General features: G+C 44.4%; 1 protein-coding gene across 42 annotated transcripts in view; it reads right to left on the bottom strand.

Moving 5' to 3' along the window:
- LOC127856485 (mucin-5AC-like) overlaps positions 1 to 19468 on the bottom strand; it is an 81358-nt gene that overhangs the window by 33763 nt on the left and 28127 nt on the right. For 40 of the 42 annotated variants that reach the window (XM_052392701.1, XM_052392703.1, XM_052392724.1 and 37 more), the window contains exons 34-55: positions 19113 to 19263; positions 18301 to 18693; positions 17342 to 17989; positions 15287 to 15397; positions 14723 to 14962; positions 13638 to 13808; positions 12726 to 13044; positions 11903 to 12051; positions 10676 to 10964; positions 9867 to 10315; positions 9488 to 9623; positions 8564 to 8741; positions 7783 to 7925; positions 7234 to 7340; positions 5860 to 5995; positions 4925 to 5433; positions 4372 to 4504; positions 3475 to 3965; positions 2932 to 3082; positions 2151 to 2405; positions 1605 to 1728; positions 559 to 1189 (exon numbers count right to left, since the gene is read on the bottom strand). In XM_052392701.1, the coding sequence (XP_052248661.1) occupies positions 559 to 1189; positions 1605 to 1728; positions 2151 to 2405; positions 2932 to 3082; positions 3475 to 3965; positions 4372 to 4504; positions 4925 to 5433; positions 5860 to 5995; positions 7234 to 7340; positions 7783 to 7925; positions 8564 to 8741; positions 9488 to 9623; positions 9867 to 10315; positions 10676 to 10964; positions 11903 to 12051; positions 12726 to 13044; positions 13638 to 13808; positions 14723 to 14962; positions 15287 to 15397; positions 17342 to 17989; positions 18301 to 18693; positions 19113 to 19263 (5914 nt within the window). Of the gene's footprint in view, positions 1 to 558; positions 1190 to 1604; positions 1729 to 2150; positions 2406 to 2931; positions 3083 to 3474; positions 3966 to 4371; positions 4505 to 4924; positions 5434 to 5859; positions 5996 to 7233; positions 7341 to 7782; positions 7926 to 8563; positions 8742 to 9487; positions 9624 to 9866; positions 10316 to 10675; positions 10965 to 11902; positions 12052 to 12725; positions 13045 to 13637; positions 13809 to 14722; positions 14963 to 15286; positions 15398 to 16369; positions 16460 to 17341; positions 17990 to 18300; positions 18694 to 19112; positions 19264 to 19468 lie in introns of all 42 variants that reach the window. The other 2 variants (XM_052392702.1, XM_052392705.1) reach the window with 2 other exon arrangements.

Here is a 19468-nt window from a genome sequence, read left to right as displayed (position 1 = left end):
CAATAGAAAATTAAAGTCAAACTATGTTATTAACATCAAACGGGCTATTATTGTTCCCATGAAAGAGTTCCAGACAGGCTAATCGTTTAATGGCCTTGGTATCATGCGAGATCGCATGCATTTCGGTTAAAGAAATTGCACTTTGTTTGATTTCAAACGCTTGCTTATTCAAAACACGTTTTAAAATGTTTGTCAATATAAAATTATTCAGCATGATTGTTCGGAAGTACATCAGGGTATGGAACAAAAGGGAACCGCACTATTTACTTAATTTAAAATATATTTTCTTCAATGCAACATGACCGCGACTATTTTATAAGAGATCTCAACCCTTAAGTATAGGAGCTCTGGCCAAGATAAAGGGAAGTGAGCAAAACCTGTCAATTTGGAGAGATGGTAAGAAACAGTTGTATCCGCTCGATATTTATGTGCTAACTGGCAGCACATTTCTGCAACATTGGCTTCTGAAAAGGTTAATTAAAAAATAAACTCGGTTTGACATCTCCGCCAGAAAACATACGCTTATGATAGAGTATAGTAACCAAACAAGTTTCTAACCTTCGCATTCACAGTAGTATCTGACTTTGAAATCTTCACAACCAATTGGATAGTTTTCGCTGTTCCTGCAGGTGAGACCGCTTGTGACGTCACAGGTAGTTCCTATTGAGCCGGTGCTGTAGTGTTGAATGCCGCTAGTCGTCACGCACTCAATGCGGGTCAATTTCCCGTTGGGACAGAGCTCGCGCTGTTTCGCAACGGTCATGAACTCGTGCTCAACGTAATTCATATCAGTCGTCGGTATCATTTTGTTGATCCAAGGAAGCCATTTTGGACTGCAGACTTCCGGTGTAACGCGTGGCGTCGTAGGGGAGGAGCACTCGTCACAGAACATACGAATTTCGTAGTCAAGGCAGCTACCGTCCGTTTGATTCTTCGCGTAACACAAGAGTCCTTTGAGTTCGTTGTTGCAGATTAGACCCGATTCGCCCGCCTGGTCGTACTGGATATGCGTTCCGGTGGTGCGGCATTCTGTTCGCGTGATGTACTGATAGTCGCAGAAAGTGATGAGCTCGCGCAGTTGCCAGGCAGATTCGTATTCGCCCTGTTTGTCCGGCTTGCTGGCGCTCACCCAAGGCGTCCAGTAGGCGCATGACGTACTTCCGGCACCAGTAATCATGGGTGTTACTCCCTGAGATGGCAAGGATAAATATTACTATTCGTTTCGATCCGGAAATGATGACTACGCTGAGCATTAGCCGGTGAGAGGTAATAAGCACATGTCATTTTATTTCCGTCTTTTGATGGTCAATGAAAATAATTTTTAATTACTCCAACAAACAAATGTTTACCCCAGCCATATGCGAATACTAAACCAAGTGTTCATTTTTAAACTAATTCAGTGACTTTAAAGCTCATGATCAAATTAGTTAAAAAACATGAATGCGTGTACTAATTTCCCCCATGGCATGTTACAATCGTTAATCAGACCAACGAATTACCATGAATACATAAAACGAAATAATATAAATATATATATATTAGTCTGTTAATCGCGATTATTGATGTGAATGTATACAACCTAATTACCAGACTACCCAACTTACCGACACAGTAGGCGTCGTCGGTGTCGTCGCCGTGATGGTCGTCAATGGCGACCGTGACGGTGACATACAACCCAAGACGTTAAACCGCATGGCTATAGCTCCGTGCCACTCAACGGGGTGGATCCTGGTTTAGCAAATACATCAGAATATGAATGCTGTGATTCTCTTTCTGGTAACAGATTTAAAGTTTTAGGACGTTGATGAAGTTGATGTTGACTGCCGGTTAATAACTCATAAAAGTGATTTATTATTTGAACCTTGAACGTTGGTAGATGTTTACGTTTAACCCGAATATCTTAACAATTTAACTTGTTGAGCAAAAATTAAAGGTATTCAGTGAAAGTATCTAGGATGTTAACACAAATAAATGCTACCTAAAATTAAAATTTTAATTGATAACATTCAACTAGCAACGTGCTTAACAACTTATATGCGGCGTTGACAGGAACAACTTAATTCCCATTCACTGCAAACATGTATGATAACTTGAAGAGGCTGAGTGCAAAGGAAAAGTAACAACGAGGTGTTGGGGAAATCTTCGCTCACCTTATCCACCGAGCGGAGATGAGTGGGAACTTGTGCGCAACCGGCGTACTCTTGTCGCTATTTCCACTGAACACCATGGGGCTAGAGTCGAGGTAGGACTTGGGGATGGCGGAAAAGTGACGTCCGTCCGTGCTGTAGTAGACCTCGTAGCGGGTGACCCACTGGGGAGCGTCTGCCCGACCCTGAGTGACGATGCCGCCGAGGTAATATGGGGCCAGGAAGTCCACCTGGATGTACTGCTTCAGGTTGTTCTCTCTAGAACACGTTGTAAGCACCATGGGCGGTGTGCGACAATTGGTGTATTGCATGACTATATAAAAATAGCTTGAAACATACAATAAGAGAACCCAGCTTGGTAAACGAAACAATGAAAAACAGATAGTTACATGAAATCAATGAAATACAGCTGTATGCACACAATTATAGATACAACAAGTTTGATCCGGGGTATAGACGTGAATTTTACTGGGGGTCCCAGTGTACGTGCTTGCCCATATACTAGTATACCAATAAAAGTATTAACAAAAATCTAAAAAGTAAAAGGAGGACCGAGATGAAGCGTATGAACGTAATAGGGTACAGTATGATTTGTTTGAAATATGATTTTATTATCATATTTATAAGCATCATGATCATAAGCATCATCTTCATCATAATCATCATCGGCAGCATCTAAATCAGAATAAGCATAATAATCAACGCAATTGACTTTGAAGTCGAAGTTTCCACCCGATTCATGTGTATGGTACTTTAACAATCATAACACTATGCGCATGCGTACCCTGCCATCCAGCCTCCGGAGAAGCTTCCGTCCTTCTCCGAGTAGAGCCGAGCGCGTTCCGCTCCAGTGAACTGGTCCTTGGAGGAGGAGGCGGAGAGTTGTATGTCCTTGACAATCAGGTGGTTCTCGATGCCCATCGGAACGTCACATACTGTGGTATAGACGGACGATACATGTATTTTTTAATATAAAATGATATACAAAATATATTTTGTCCAAACCATTTTTATTTCAGCTTTACATTGTTTATAACTTATTGAAGAAATTATGTTAAATTCCGATGTATATTTGTGCTTGTAAATAAAAGAATTGAAATAAGCACGATGCGGTTAGTAAATAATTTGCATTTTCCGTTTTATATCAGTTAATATTAATGAAAAGCTTTCTGCGGTATAGGATCTTAAAAAAGAGACGTGAGTTGTTTTTATGTATGCACATCAGAAAATAAACAAGCTGTACTTAACGACGTTGGCATGTATTTAACAGATGATTGCGTATCAAACGGACGAATGTTAAAATAACAAGGTTGGTATGATTTCTTACGGGAAGGTGGTACCATCATCAGGCCAGGGATTGTGGAGATTCCTTCATAACCATTGGTGGTTCCTGTAACCACACCACCGGGTGTTGTCGGCGATCCCGAGGAAGCGTTCGGGGCCGGCGTGACGCTCGTCGGAGGCACTGTCGGCGTCGGAACCAGAGGATTGTCAGGATTACAGCCGAGGACGTTAAGCCGGAGCGCCGGAAGGGAGCCGTGCCAGGTCAACGGATGTATGCGTATGTACTGGGCGGTCACGTTGCGGTTAAACAGGTGACGTTCGACATCAAAGCTGTTATGGTTGGCTGTGAACTCTTTGGGATGGGTAGCGCCCAGTTTGTCCGCGTAAGGATAGTAGGTTATGCCGTCCATGCTAAATTCCACGGTGTACTTAGTAACCCATCGTTCGCCGTTGTGCTCGCCCTGCGTTTGGACACCACTCAGCAATTTTGGCTTCTCGAAGTTGATCTGTATCCAGGGTGACGTGTCGTTTGATCTAATACGTCAACAAGTACATTGTGTTAAAAAGCAACAAATATTGTCTATACTGTACATTACATTTAAAAATATAATGTATGTCGTACGCATATGTATGTCTGAAAATTGCAATGCACGTTAGGAGGTGACATGTTTTAGTTATATTTTAATTTTTAAATTAAATATATAATCCACAGAATATTAGCAATTGTGGGATTTATCAATGCTCGAGGGTTTAGAACAAGAGATTGTGTGCGACCCTTCTGTTTCTATTTTAGACGATAACGCGCACTGAGTGTATTCACATACATTTTTAACTTTCATTTGAAGTTTCAACAATGACAAATATGTTTTCTTTTTTTTCAGACGCCAAAGAGTCGTGTGTGTGACGTCATTTAGCGAAATTGGCTCAGTTCTAGTCTTACCGGGGTATCCATGCGGTCTCGTCGTATATTCTCCCGCTTGTCGCGCCGTAAGTCACGTTCAGTTCCGACGAGGACGAGATTTGTTTGTCAAGCACGGTTCCGTAGTACTCCATTCCCATAGGCGTCAAACAAACTACAAACAAACCTGAAGGCTTCAGAAGTTGCGTTTAGTTTAACTTTGGCAGCTTTATGTTGGCTTATGGCTTTGTATTAACTAAGGCACAATAGGTAAACATTATTGAAATATGATAATTTATCAATTTTCAAATGAATCGTCAACAAACTTAAAAGGTTCCAAACCTAAAATGTGAAATCAAATAAAATGTTATATTTCACCTTTTCCCACTTTTTTAAATACACACGGCTGTACTGATTTGCAAAATGTTAGCTAAATTTACACATTGCATTCTATGCTTGTGTTGATAATATATATTTTCCTTCCATGTAATACTTTAAAAAAGATCTGTTCATTTTAAGTTTCGTAAATCTAAAATGATTTAAAAAGTATAGCCCTTTTGGCTATCAACAATGAACTTAAGTTGCGCGCGCGTACCTTTAGGTGGGGAAATGAAGGGCTGAGTTGGAGGTGCTACGGTTTCACCGAATTTGGGGGTCGGCGTAGCGCTATGCGCCGGTGGAGAAACCGTCGGCGTCCTCGTGCCGCCTATCGGTGGCGTCGCCGTGGGCGTCAAACCCCCCGTGGCGCCTGGTGCGACGGTCGTCATATTGACAGCTTCCGTCGGATTGCAGCCGAGAATTTCGAACATCAGCGTCGGTAGAACGTGCCAAGTGATGGGATAGATTCGGATGTAGCGGCCAACGATGTTCCGATTGAACAATCGTGTCACCTCTGTCGTGTTGTCGGTGTTCCCTTCGAACGTCTTTGGCACGGTGCCATTCTCTATGTCGGAGTAAGGCACGAACGTCTTGCCGTCCATGCTTGTGAACACTTGATAGGATGTAACCCATTCCTCCTTGTATGGGCTGCCTAGGGTGATCACGCCTGAGAGGGTCTTAGGTTCAAGGAAGTCCACTTGAATCCATGGCTTCACGTCTGTTTGTCTATAAGGTGTGTGAAATTCACAAGTTATTATTGCCATTACAATTAATATGATCAAATCAGAACATTGACGAGTGTTAAACGTTGAATTTTCTTTACATCGACTACCGTACTTCACTTAGATTAATTAAAATCGCACTGCATTTAGGGATTACAATTACAATGACTTACTATTGTGTTGTACAATAACAAATGCAAATGCACTACTAATATTATGCGATGAGTTGTACAACACCTTCGAGATTTTTGTTCGTATCAGACGATAAATAATGCACAGTAAAGTTACCATTTCATGACATACAAGAGATATTTTACAGTCCATTAAACGAAGGTCGATTGTAAAGGCGGATCGTACTTAAGATTCTCAATCAAATAACAGTTCCGAGAAAGGCTTTTACACTGCAATTCTATTTGAATAAATCTCGTACTCTGGAGTCCAGGGCAGCTTAATTCCCGTCGCCTCCCGCTTATTCTTCAGGTGATCGATGCCCATACTGCTGGAGGCAGTTATCTGCGAGGCGCCGATTATGTAGTGATTGCCGATACCCATCGGTATCGTGCACACTGCGGAAAGATGATCAAATGAGAGATTGACAACATATAATTAAAATCATATTATTTCTTCTTTACTGACCCCCTCCCCCACCCAAAAGCGCCGCGCATCTTTATATATGTGCGTGTGGTTCGAAATGTATGGGGGGGGGGGGTTCTACGCCTGAGCATGCATTACGTGTGGGCCTGGTGTGTGTTCCACTACTCCTGCATAATTTACTCACGTAAGTTGGGACGAATGTTTGAATAATAGCTACCCTTTCCCGCTATTCGGTTGTTACTAAAAAATTATGTTTTGATGTGGTCTTTTGATATGGAGATGGGGAAGTCGGAGTGCATGAAAAGAAACCCAAAGTTCCCGTGTGGTGACTAACAACAAAACTAGCATTATGCCGGGCACGGGGAACAAGGTGGCCTATGTGAGAAGCGCGTGTACCAACCATTGGGCCAACCGGACAGCCCGATAAAAAATATTCATTTATACAGTGTACTTTATAGGAGTTTTCGTCGAATGCGCATTGACTTGGCAAAATCTTGTTAGAGATATGGGACGGAGAGCCTATACAAGTACAACAAAGTCAGACATAACATAATCAGAAACATGAAATACACACTTTATTTGATCAATTACATCGTTTATAGCTATGACGGAAGAAGCGCAGGTATATTACAATAGGTAAAAATATGTCTTGTGAATTGTGATTGAAAACTGGGTACAGCGTTATCGTCAGAGTTGATGCCTATCAAAATAATATACAATACGACACTGGTTGATGTAGCTTATAGCTGCCTAGTAAAGCTACGCGCCATACGACTCTGCTTATAAAGATACAAGTCTGAAATCCCGTAAGTGTTATAATAAATGATTTATTAAAACTGCAAAATTCTAAGACAGCCGTGGTCATCGTCCTCGAACTTGACAACGACTACCCAAAAAATAAAACTGAACTTGCTTTTAGATTAAATGCATTACACATAAATGAGTTTTTGACTTCAGTTTGTTATAATTAAACCTGAAAAGTGTATTTGTGTGGCGTTCTGAGAAAACTGGGCATAATGTATGTGCGTAAAGTGTCGTCCCAGAGTTTGGTAAGAAGGGACTTCCTTTAAACGAAAAATACCATTTAAGCGGAAAGTGTCGTCCCTGATTAGCCTGTGCAGACTGCACAGGCTAATCTGGGACGACACTTTACGCACATGCATTATGCCCAGTTTTCACAGAACAAGACACATTTTGTTATGGATAGTACCTGGAAGGATCTGTGTAGGGGGCGGACTGGCGATAGTGCCGGTAGGGGGCAAGAGGGTCGGCGTGTTCGAACCTACGGTTCCGGTAGGCGCCTGTGTAGGTACCGCGCTACAAGGAGAGAAAGCGTGAAGTGGTTGATTTGGTGAATATTTTGATGAAATAGTGTTAGTCTGGAAATTGGTCTTGTGCGATTAACTCGGAGCAAATTTAAGCACCAACGCTTGTCTGAACTGCATGCACACCCTTTCCATAATCGACACAAAAACAATTATTAGGCGACAATTCGTTATTTACTTTCATTATATTACTTTTCATAAAAATGAATTCCTTTATGAAATTTAATGAGGCGATATTGATACAAAAAGTTTTAGGTTAAGAAGCCACAACATACATTTTTTCAAGTCCAATAAACAAAAATATGGGACATTATGATTCTTTTATTTCATGTATTTACTTTTCTTACATTATAAATGGACTAGTGTTGTATAAATCACAATACGATACATAAAAACTTTATATAACGGCATTTAAAATCTTGTAGTAGACCCACCTGAAGCAACCGATGAGGTTCAAGCGCAAGCCGATTCCAGAGGAACTTCCGGCCACGACTGTTATCCTCACATAGCGGGCCTCCACGTTTGAGCGGAACAGCTGTTTTACGATGGAGTTCCGGTCGTAGTTGCCCTCAAATACCTGTAAGGAATTTGTTTAGGAAATAGTTTTGGATTAAGATTTTTTTTTATTAGCCGATAAACAATATATTTTTTCTGACGAGTCGACATCAAATTATGAGGCCGTAGAGAAAGACCAAAATTGTCATGCTCGAACATGACAATAACATTCGACTAACGTTTATTTTGGGTCAATAAACAACGAATTTTTAAATGTGTCATGTAGAAATAGGCCGTATTAAGATCTCACCTACCGGTAATCTTTATAATAACAAATGGTCGTCATTATACTCCGGCGTCACGTTAATTATAGCGTTTAGAAGAACGAGTAGATGCCATTTTACTTTTTGGTAACACTACATTACCTCCTGGATTTAAGTATTTTTCATGATTTCCTAATTCAAACAGAAGTATTGTTGTATTTTTATTTTAGAAACAACCGGCTTCTCCTTCAATTAACAAAAAAATCATCTAAAATAACGAGATATGTATTGGCAGTATAACTAAAGTGACCTCGAATGTCAGTATACTTAAAGATGCGTGACAAAAGTACATATTTCAACAAAAAGTTGTTTGTTACAAGCAATTAGTGAAATTCCAATTCCGAGATCTTTAATAGCAAACGGTTTCTAGTCCCGAATAACAACTCTCGAACATTACCTTGGGTTCCCCAGTGGCGGCCTCGGAGTACGTGGTGAACGTGTAGCCATCCTTGGAGAACGAGACCACGTACTGGCGCGCCCACTTGTCCACTTCCGGGAGTCCTTGCGTGAGCACACCGGAAATATAACGCGGTTGAAGGAGATCCACCTGAATCCATTGTTTACCGGAAGAAGTTCTGCAAAAGTGAAGATTTATAAGTCAAGTGACAAAATTAGTGTCCATCTTTTGCACAAAACTTACTTTAATATGATGTATTATTATTATTTTTATTATTATATTATTATTATTATTTTATTATTATTATTATTATTATTATTATTATTATTATTATTATTGGAATATAGCCCCAAATGCTGTCGCGACTAGCGATCAGTATAGAGCGAATCAATTCCCATATAGATGATCAATGCCCATATAGGTGATCAGTATGCCTAGTGGTCAGTGCGACTGGTGTTCAGTATGCCTAGTGGTCAGTACGACTGGTGATCAGTATGCCTAGTGTTCAGTACGACTGGTGATCAGTATGCCTAGTGGTCAGTACGACTGGTGATCAGTATGCCTAGTGTTCAGTACGACTGGTGATCAGTATGCCTAGTGGTCAGTACGACTGGTGATCAGTATGCCTAATGGTCAATACGACTGGTGATCAGTATGCCTAGTGGTCAGTACGACTGGTGATCAGTATGCCTAGTGGTCAGTACGACTGGTGATCAGTATGCCTAGTGGTCAGTACGACTGGTGATCAGTATGCCTAGTGTTCAGTACGACTGGTGATCAGTATGCCTAGTGGTCAATACGACTGGTGATCAGTATGCCTAATGGTCAGTACGACTGGTGATCAGTATGCCTAGTGGTCAGTGCGACTGGTGATCAGTATGCCTAGTGTTCAGTACGACTGGTGATCAGTATGTCGATGCTTACGCTGGTGCCCATCCTGAGAACTGGTTGTAGAGGCGACCGGCGGCGGCGCCATGCATCGTGTCAAGACCGGAACTGGCGGTCAGCTGCCCGTCACGCAACAAAAGCGCGTTGTCCACGCCCATTGGTTCCAGGCAGACTGTAATACACGAAGGGGGCTGTTGTGTGGCCAGTTGTAAAAATTCAATCTACGAGTTTAACTTTGAGCGCTTTTGAATAAACACCGTCAATGAATATTAACTCATAGTATTGTCATAAAATGCCATGGATCAGTTGAATATTAACCACTGACGCTATTGTTAAATCGAATAGACAGATGCTATATAAAATGTTATCAACTTATATAACATATCATTTAAGTATGTAATCAAGAAGTACATACGAGGAGCTGGCGTGGGTGCGCCTGTTCCAACGGGCGGTATCAATGTCGGAATGTTCGTCGGCACGCTTCCAGGAGGCAAGGTCGGTGAGCCACCGGTTTGCATCCCGGGCGCTAGAGTGGAGTGTCGCCCGTAGCATGACAAGATCTCGAAGCGGAGCGCGATCCATTGGTACCAGGACTGAGGTACGATCCTTACGAACCGCGCGTCGATTTCCCGGTCGAACATGGTGCGAACCTGCGTGGAGCGGTCGAAGTTTCCGGCGAACAGCGTGTACTCTTTCTTAGAGCCCATGTCGGCGTACTTGTACCAGTGCGTGCCGTCGATGCTCGTCTCCACGAAGAAGGACTCAACCCACTGGTCGGTGTCGGGTCGGCCCTGTGTGATGAGGCCAGCGATCTGCTCGAGTGAACCGAGATCGACCTGGATGAACTGTTGCTTGTCGTTAAATCTGCAAGCAAAGAGTTTTTATTGAACATAATTACAATGTACATTCGTAGCTTTTTGATGGCGATGCTTGTAAAATTTGATACACACTTTTTTGCCAACGATTAAATTTTTACCGTCATGATCTCTTGTTGACGAAACAAACGATACGTATATCATACAGTTTACACTCTGATAGGTTCGTTTGCATAGTAGACACATTTGATTTGGACTAACCAAGAAATACCAACGGATTGTGAAATAGACTTGCGCCCTTCATTAAGGCACCGATTATATTAGTGTTTTCTAAAACTTTGGAATTATGTAATAATGTGACGTCTGTTTAAAAAATATTACAAAAAATCCAACACAAAAGTAAGGTCACCTTGGCAACCAGGCTGCGCCGTTTGGCCCAGACGCCTGCTGCATCAGACGGCCATTACTGGCCTCGAAACTGAAATTGTAAGCAGTGGACGCCGTCAGCTGGCTCCCGGAAATGACCGTCTGGTCCGCCACGCCGATAGGGATGTCGCACTCCTTGCGCGGCGAGACGGTTAACTGACCCGGAGTCGTCGGTGCAATCGTCGGGGTGACTTGCGGGAATCGGGGTGGACGGGCCGTCGGGACGCCGCCGGGAAGCATGGGCGGTTCGAGAGTTGTGGTTTGAGGTGGAGCTGGATATACAATTTGAGGCTGATTATAAACAACAATTCCTGCAGTGTTTGCATGACGGATATATGTTGGTAAAGGTTCAAATGTCATTTCTTTATTGGTCTTGTATTTTGCATATTTCGATGCTAAAAGCTATTATAGAAAGCAAAACAAATGTGACCATATTATTTGTTAAAAATATAAAGGTACCTATCACCTGTCCATAAATATCAAATTCAAAAATGTATCAATAAACACGTTAATTGATAGATCTTTGAATAGATTTTCCATGATTGTCGATTTGCTATGAGCCGGGTTCTGTGAAAACATGGCTTGATTCATGTGCGTAAAGTGTCGTCCAAGATTAGCCGATGCAGTCTACAGAGACTAATCAGAGACGACACTTTTTTGCTGTTATGAAATTTATCGTTTCAAGTAAGTCTCTCATGAACAAAAATCCAGTCAAGGCGAAACGTGTGGACTGCACAGACTCATCTGGGACAATACTTTACGCACATGCATTAAGCCCCGTTTTTCCAGAGCGAGGCTCAAACACTTCTTTTATTTCAACTCATTAGTGTCTACCTTCGCGCAACCCATCTTACCAATTATGCAGTAACCCGTCTTACCCATTCAGAAGCCCAGCGTATCCATACAGTAACCCGTCTTACAAATGCAGTAACCCCTCTTTCCAATTTAGTTACCCATTTTACAATGCAGTAACCCATCTTACAAATGCAGTAATCCCTTTTCCCATTTAGTTACCCATCTTACAAATGCAGTTATCCCTCTTTCCAGTTTAGTTACCCATCTTACAAATGCAATAACCCCTCTTTCTCATTTAGTATTCGTCTTACAAATGCAATAATCCCTCTTTCCCATTTAGTTACCCATCTTACAAATTCGTAACCCCTATTTTCAATTTTGTTACCCATTTTACAAATGCAGTTACCCATCTTACCCATGCAGTCGCAGTACACCTGCACCGCGTAGTCTTCGCACTTGCCACCGGCCTGTTCGGCGCCGTAACATAGAAGACCCTGAGAGACGTCACATGTGACCTTCTGACCCATCTCCTCTGCGCTCTTCTCAGATATAAGACCCGTGCATCTGCAAAAGAACAGGTCCAAGTTTGTTGAAAGTCTGCAGCTAAGCCAGCTTTTTAACCCATTTATGCCAAGCGTCTAGAAAAAAAGGCCATGGCAAACAGCGTAGACCCAGATGAGACGCCGCATGATGCGGCGTCTCATCAGGGTCTGCGCTGTTTGCTTAAATGAATTTCTGTCAGAAATATTCTAAATATAGAAATAAATATACTAGACATCCCTAATTTTGGAATAAATTGATCCAAATTTAGAAGCATTGGAGAGTCCACTAGGCATAAATGGGTTAACACTGTACATCTCGCTCACATTGCAAGTTTTCTTGTCGATTGATTTGAGCTACTTAACAATAATATACTAAATGAAAGAGTGTAAAATGTTTGCACAAATGCTCCGTTACTTTACCAAAAATTTAGGATAAGCAGATATGGAATTTTGTAATAAGTAAATTCCTTATTTGAAGAAGAAAACATATCATAAAGCTGCATTTGTTTTATCAATGTTGTAATTTAAACGAAGGAACATTTGTAGTGTCTGTCATTTAACGTCTCCGATAGTGGTATGTTTCTCGTTTTAAAGCTTTCATTATTATAACACGTATATAAAGAATCATCATTTCAGTACGCGAATATTTGCAGAATAAGATCATTGTTCGGAATACTGTACATGAATAATTATCACCTTATTGCAACAATATTTCCATCTCCACAGAACGCGTGTTTCTTCCTAAGGTCGGCAATTGTTTCCAAATCATCTCCGGTAAATGACGGCGTGCTCACAGACATGGCCTTCGTCCAACCCTGTGTGCAATTCAGATCGGAGGAAAAGTTCCGGTTTGGAGTGCCAGTCAGCGCCGGAGGAATCACCGTCGGCTTTCCCGTTCCCTCCGTGGGCGGAGACATGGTCGGGGAGCCAGTGTAGCCGTGAGCGCTCGGTGTTATACCGGAAACACCTGGGTGAGGAATCGTTACTGTCGGGCTCATGGTTCGTTCTGGGTGACCTGGTAACAGTTGATATGCATTTTATAAACGCGTTAGGACACACGACCTAATACTATAAACATGGTATATGTATACACGTTTTCACACAAATGTGCCTTTAGAATCCTTAATTAAAAATGAAAAAACACTACTTCATATATTTTGGTTATAGATGACGGATGTCTCAAACTTCATGTTGTTTCGAGATTTTTTTAGGCATCATCACTGTACAGTTATCAACATTTCCCAGTTTTATGCTAAACAACGACACATGTGCAGAATAAGCAGATCTTGCAACCGCCTTCTCTGTGCAGACGATTGCAACACATAGGATATTGAGCCTCGCTCTGGGAAAATGGGATCTTATGCATGTACTTAACATACCAGGATTGGGAAAATGGGATCTTATGCATGTACTTAACATACCAGGATTGGGAAAATGGGATCTTTTGCATGTACTTAACATACCAGGATTGGGAAAATGGGGTCTAATGCATTTACTTAACATACCAGGATTGGGAAAATGGGGTCTAATGCATGTACTTAACATACCAGGATTTAGCCCCGTTTTCCAAGAGAGATCTCATAAAAAAAGTTAAAGTCGAGATCTTACATGAACAGAAGAATCTGATCTTGTAGTCCAGGCAGGTCTGCATGGGTCCGTGCACGCACTGGAGACCGCGGAGGTCGCAGATCACGTCCTGACCCGAGTACATGTACGGCTGACCCGTGGAAGCCACCGCGCAGTCCGCCTTGATCAACTCATCGCAGCTCCCAGGGTAGCCTGCGGGTATACAATGAGACGCGCACTTAGAAAATGGGGTTAATTGCATATCCGTAAAGTGCCGTCTCAGATTATCATGTGCAGTCCGCACAGGGCTAATCAGGGACGACTCTTTCCGCTTTAACGATATCGTGTGTATAGCAACAATCTCTTCTTAGCAACAATCGAATTCAGGTGGAAAGTGTCGTTCCTGATTAGCGTGTGCGGACTTCACACGCAAATCTGGGACGACGCTTTCATTTCAACTTACTCACGTAAGATCATGTTTATGCAGAACTCTGATCAATGTGATGCCTATGGCAACATGTACATACGAACGTTATGACCGTAAAGATATTTACAATATTGCTGGTGAAGAATTTTACTGATGCAAAATATTTCTATCTTACTCATGTATGCAATATCGTTATATATTTCTTTTAAAAATTATTATATTTTGCTCGTGTAAATTATTGTTATCTCGCTTTTGTAAATTATTTTTATGTAATACCGGTAACTTTTATTACCTTACGTATGCACATTTTTATAATCACCAATGTATAATCTACATTGATCATGAAAAAATGATTTTACCTCGTTCACGTGAACTTTTTTTCTAAAATATCCATTAAATTGTGTCTATCTTTCTAGTGTATAATCTATGTTTCCTGAACATCATAAAATCTTTCTCATGTTAAACTTGCTAAACGGATAGACTGGTGTCTGTGGCAAACACAATGGAACGTCTTAACAAAGCATTAAACACGGACTCCTATTTGTCTGTTTCCGGAAGCAATTTTTTAGAGTGCATTGGCCATAATTGTTATTAATGTTATTATTTTTCAGTACAGAAAAGAACTCCATCACGTTTCTTATGATACCGATTATACAAATTAATATCTAATGTCGCTGACGTACATACATGTAAAACTTACCGGGTATGTTCGTGTATGATTCAAAGTCCCCTTTGGCGATTGATGGATTTCCGATATTGATCCAGTCGGTCCAGCCTTCCTTACAGAGCCAAGGAACTGCCCATGTGGTCGTCGGTTGACCGGAATATCCGGAAGGCGGAATGAGTGTCGGTGAGCCACCAGGGACACCGGATGGCGACTGTGTTGGTACAGATGCATTGAAACCTGGTGGATACGCAGTAGGTTTACCAGTATAGGCCGGTGGCGATAAAGTTGGCGATCCCCCCGAACCGCCTGGTGGCGACTGTGTCGCTGTTATACCGGTGTATCCTGGTGGATAGGCAGTCGGAGTACCGGAAGCACCGGCAGGGGGAGATAGAGTAGGTGCTCCGCCAGAACCGCCTGGTGGGGAATGAGTAGCTGTTAAGCCGGTGTATCCTGGTGGATAGGCAGTCGGAGTACCGGAGACGCCGACATGAGGCGATAGAGTTGGTGATCCGCCCGAACCGCCTGGTGGCGACTGAGTAGCTGTTATGCCGGTGTATCCTGGTGGATAGGCAGTCGGAGTACCGGAGGCGCCGACAGGAGGCGATAGAGTTGGTGATCCGCCCGAACCGCCTGGTGGCGACTGAGTAGCTGTTATGCCGGTGTATCCTGGTGGATAGGCAGTCGGAGTACCGGAAGCACCGACAGGAGGTGACAGAGTAGGAGATCCGCCCGAACCGCCTGGTGGCGACTGAGTAGCTGTTATGCCGGTGTATCCTGGTGGATAGGCAGTCGGAGTACCCGAGGCACCGACAGGGGGCGATAGAGTTGGTGATCCACCCGAGCCGCCTGATGGCGACTGAGTAGCTGTTTTACCAGTGTAGCTTGGTGGATAGGCAGTCGGAGTACCGGAGGCACCGACAGGAGGCGATAGAGTCGGTGATCCGCCCGAACCGCCTGATGGCGATTGAGTAGCTGTTTTGCCAGTGTAGCCTGGTGGATAGGCAGTCGGAGTACCGGAGGCACCGACAGGAGGCGATAGAGTTGGTGATCCGCCCGAACCGCCTGGTGGCGACTGAGTAGCTGTTATGCCGGTGTATCCTGGTGGATAGGCAGTCGGAGTACCGGATGCACCGACAGGAGGCGATAGAGTTGGTGATCCGCCCGAACCGCCTGATGGCGACTGGGTAGCTGTTAAACCGGTGTATCCTGGTGGATAGGCAGTCGGAGTACCGGAGGCACCGACTGGAGGCGATAGAGTTGGTAATCCGCCCGAACCGCCTGGTGGCGACTGAGTTGCTGTTATACCGGTGTATCCTGGTGGATAGGCAGTCGGAGTACCGGAGGCACCGACAGGAGGCGACAGAGTCGGAGATCCGCCCGAACCGCCTGATGGCGACTGGGTAGCTGTTTTGCCAGTGTAGCCTGGTGGATAGGCAGTCGGAGTACCGGAGGCACCGACAGGAGGCGAAAGAGTTGGTGATCCGCCCGAACCGCCTGGTGGCGACTGAGTAGCTGTTATACCGGTGTATCCTGGTGGATAGACAGTCGGAGTACCGGAGGCACCGACAGGAGGCGACAGAGTCGGAGATCCGCCCAAACCGCCTGATGGCGACTGGGTAGCTGTTTTGCCAGTGTAGCCTGGTGGATAGGCAGTCGGAGTACCAGAAACGCCGAAAGGAGGCGATAGAGTTGGTGATCCGCCCGAACCGCCTGGTGGCGACTGAGTAGCTGTTATGCCGGTGTATCCTGGTGGATAGGCAGTCGGAGTACCTGAGGCACCGACAGGAGGCGATAGAGTCGGAGATCCGCCCGAACCGCCTGGTGGCGACTGAGTAGCTGTTATGCCGGTGTTTCCTGGTGGATAGGCAGTCGGAGTGCCGGTGGCACCGACAGGAGGCGATAGAGTTGGTGATCCGCCCGATCCGCCTGATGGCGACTGAGTAGCTGTTATACCAGTGTATCCTGGTGGATAGGCAGTCGGAGTACCGGAGGCACCGACAGGAGGCGACAGAGTCGGAGATAGGCCCGAACCGCCTGATGGCGACTGGGTAGCTGTTTTGCCAGTGTAGCCTGGTGGATAGGCAGTCGGAGTACCGGAAACGCCGACAGGAGGCGATAGAGTTGGTGATCCGCCCGAACCGCCTGGTGGCGACTGGGTAGCTGTTATGCCGGTGTAGCCTGGTGGATAGGCAGTCGGAGTACCAGAGGCACCGACAGGAGGCGACAGAGTCGGAGATCCGCCCAAACCGCCTGGTGGTGACTGAGTAGCTGTTATGCCGGTGTAGCCTGGTGGATAGGCAGTCGGAGTACCAGAGGCACCGACAGGAGGCGACAGAGTCGGAGATCCGCCCGAACCGCCTGATGGCGACTGAGTAGCTGTTTTGCCGGTGTAGCCTGGTGGATAGGCAGTCGGAGTACCGGAGACGCCGACAGGAGGCGATAGAGTTGGTGATCCGCCCGAACCGCCTGGTGGCGACTGGGTAGCTGTTATGCCGGTGTAGCCTGGTGGATAGGCAGTCGGAGTACCGGAGGCACCGACAGGAGGCGATAGAGTTGGTGATCCGCCCGAACCGCCGGATGGCGATTGAGTAGCTGTTTTGCCAGTGTATCCTGGTGGATAGGCAGTCGGAGTACCGGAGACACCGATCGGAGGCGATAGAGTTGGTGATCCACCCGAACCGCCTGGTGGCGACTGAGTAGCTGTTATGCCGGTGTATCCTGGTGGATAGGCAGTCGGAGTACCGGAGGCACCGACAGGAGGCGACAGAGTCGGAGATCCGCCCGAACCGCCCGGTGGCGACTGTGTAGCTGTTATACCGGTGTATCCTGGAGGGTAGGCAGTCGGAGTACCGGAAAGACCGGTAGGAGGCGTAAGTGTCGGTGATCCACCAGTAACGCCAGCTGGTGACTGGGTTGCTGATGGGCCAGTGTACAATGGCGGATAAAGGGTTGTTCCGGTACAAGAGTCGATACAGTAGAGTCGCACTTCGTAGTCTTTACACACGGCGCCAGTCTGACCTTTATCTTCGCATACCAGACCGTGGTTTATATCGCACGTCACGCCCGCCTGATTGACCGCTGCGAAGTCACGATGTGTGCCGACCTCACGGCATTCGATGCGCACGGGAAACTCGCAGAACTCGTGCTTCATGCGCAGGTTGTGGATTGTTTCGTAGTCCCCCTTACTAGCGCCGGTTCGGACGTAGCTATTCATGAAATCGGTCCAACCGCAGAACGGTTTTGGGGAAAGGGGGAAGCCCACTCCGCCCGTCGTTGTTGGCGTTGGTGTTGGTGTTGATGCTGTAAATTTAAAGAAAATAATGTATAGCCTGTTATTAAACTACGTTATGATTGGCTACATGCTAAACCTATTATTTTTATGTTATTTTTAATGCAATTGAAGTTTCCAGTGGATCAGATTTCAAACTACAAATATATTCGTTGTTGTTTTTAATAGCATTACTGCCCAGATGTAGTCATCCGTAACCTGTCTTTGCCGATATTGGGATCGCCGTTTTAAATTGGCATCTATGTTTTCAGAAGAATGCAATGACGCGAAGTATACAAAGGAATTATAAACATAAAATATCTATTCGCAAAAACGGACTTACTTCCACAATCGCAGTTAACGCTGACTTCGTAGTCTAAGCATGCCATGGGTGCCTGAACCGAGTTCAAGCACACAAAACCTTTCTCTAGCGAGCACTCAGTTTCGAAGTCAGGAGACATTGTATACGACACCCTCGTGTCCCGCACGCGGCACTGGATTCCCGAAGGATTAGCACAGAAGCTGTAGTACTTCCGGAGCTCTGAGAGCGGCTCGATGTCGCCAAGACCCTGTCCCTCCCACGTGTGAAGCACAGAGGGCGTGTCGATGCTCATAAACTCGGACCAGCCAGGTGTGCAGGTGTACGGCATTGAGGTTGTCATGTTGCGAGATACGGTGGTTGTCATGTTGAGGAGAGGGGGCGGCGGCGTGGTGGTGGAGGAAACCTCCGATATACCTATAATCGAAAAATGAATATTTAAAAAACTTAAAAAAGGGAAGCTCATTATTGGAAAACCGTTTAGACCAAGCGTCAATCAAAAACTTAGTAACGCACATGTGATTTGTTTGCATGACAAACTAATCGCCATTATTACTTTTTCTAACTCCGTCTTTTATGTATGACAATGTTTATGACCGCCGCAATAATGATAGCATACTTCAAAAGATATATATATGACCTAATTAAAATAGGAAACGCATGTAATCAATTGTTCAAGATTATCCAATACATGCTGGCAAGCGATAGCGACAAAACAGTTCTATAAATTCGGCATTTATAAAAAGAACGTTTTGCCAAAACATGCAAACACTTCCTTTTGCCCGACTAGTCGAATTTAAATTACGAAGCAACCCAACAACATTTTGTTTATTAACCAGTGTTAGTTCTGCAGCCAAGGATGTCCACGCGCATGCCCGGTGCCACATTGAAGTCGACGGGATTGATGCGCACGCACGTGACCATGTCAACCTGACCCGGAAGGATGTGAGTGGAGTCTACCTGGGAGTCCGTGTTGCCCACAAACAACTGAATGCAGAAAGAATCATGTGTTGAAAAAATTACTTATATATCAGCGTTAAAAATAATCACATTGTGCAAGTGTTGACAAAAAGTCTTTCAAGACGTCCGTGGTTACAATAGACTGATAGTATTGCTGTTTAGAAAGAAGTGTTTACAGATGAAATTAGTTGTCAGTGTTTATTTACTTACGTCCTGTTGTGTGTTGTTGAAA

This window comes from Dreissena polymorpha, chromosome 13 (genome assembly GCF_020536995.1).
Source record: "Dreissena polymorpha isolate Duluth1 chromosome 13, UMN_Dpol_1.0, whole genome shotgun sequence".
NCBI lineage: Eukaryota > Metazoa > Mollusca > Bivalvia > Myida > Dreissenidae > Dreissena > Dreissena polymorpha.
Note: the sequence above shows the minus strand (reverse complement) of the source record. Positions and strands in the feature narration are given on the sequence as shown.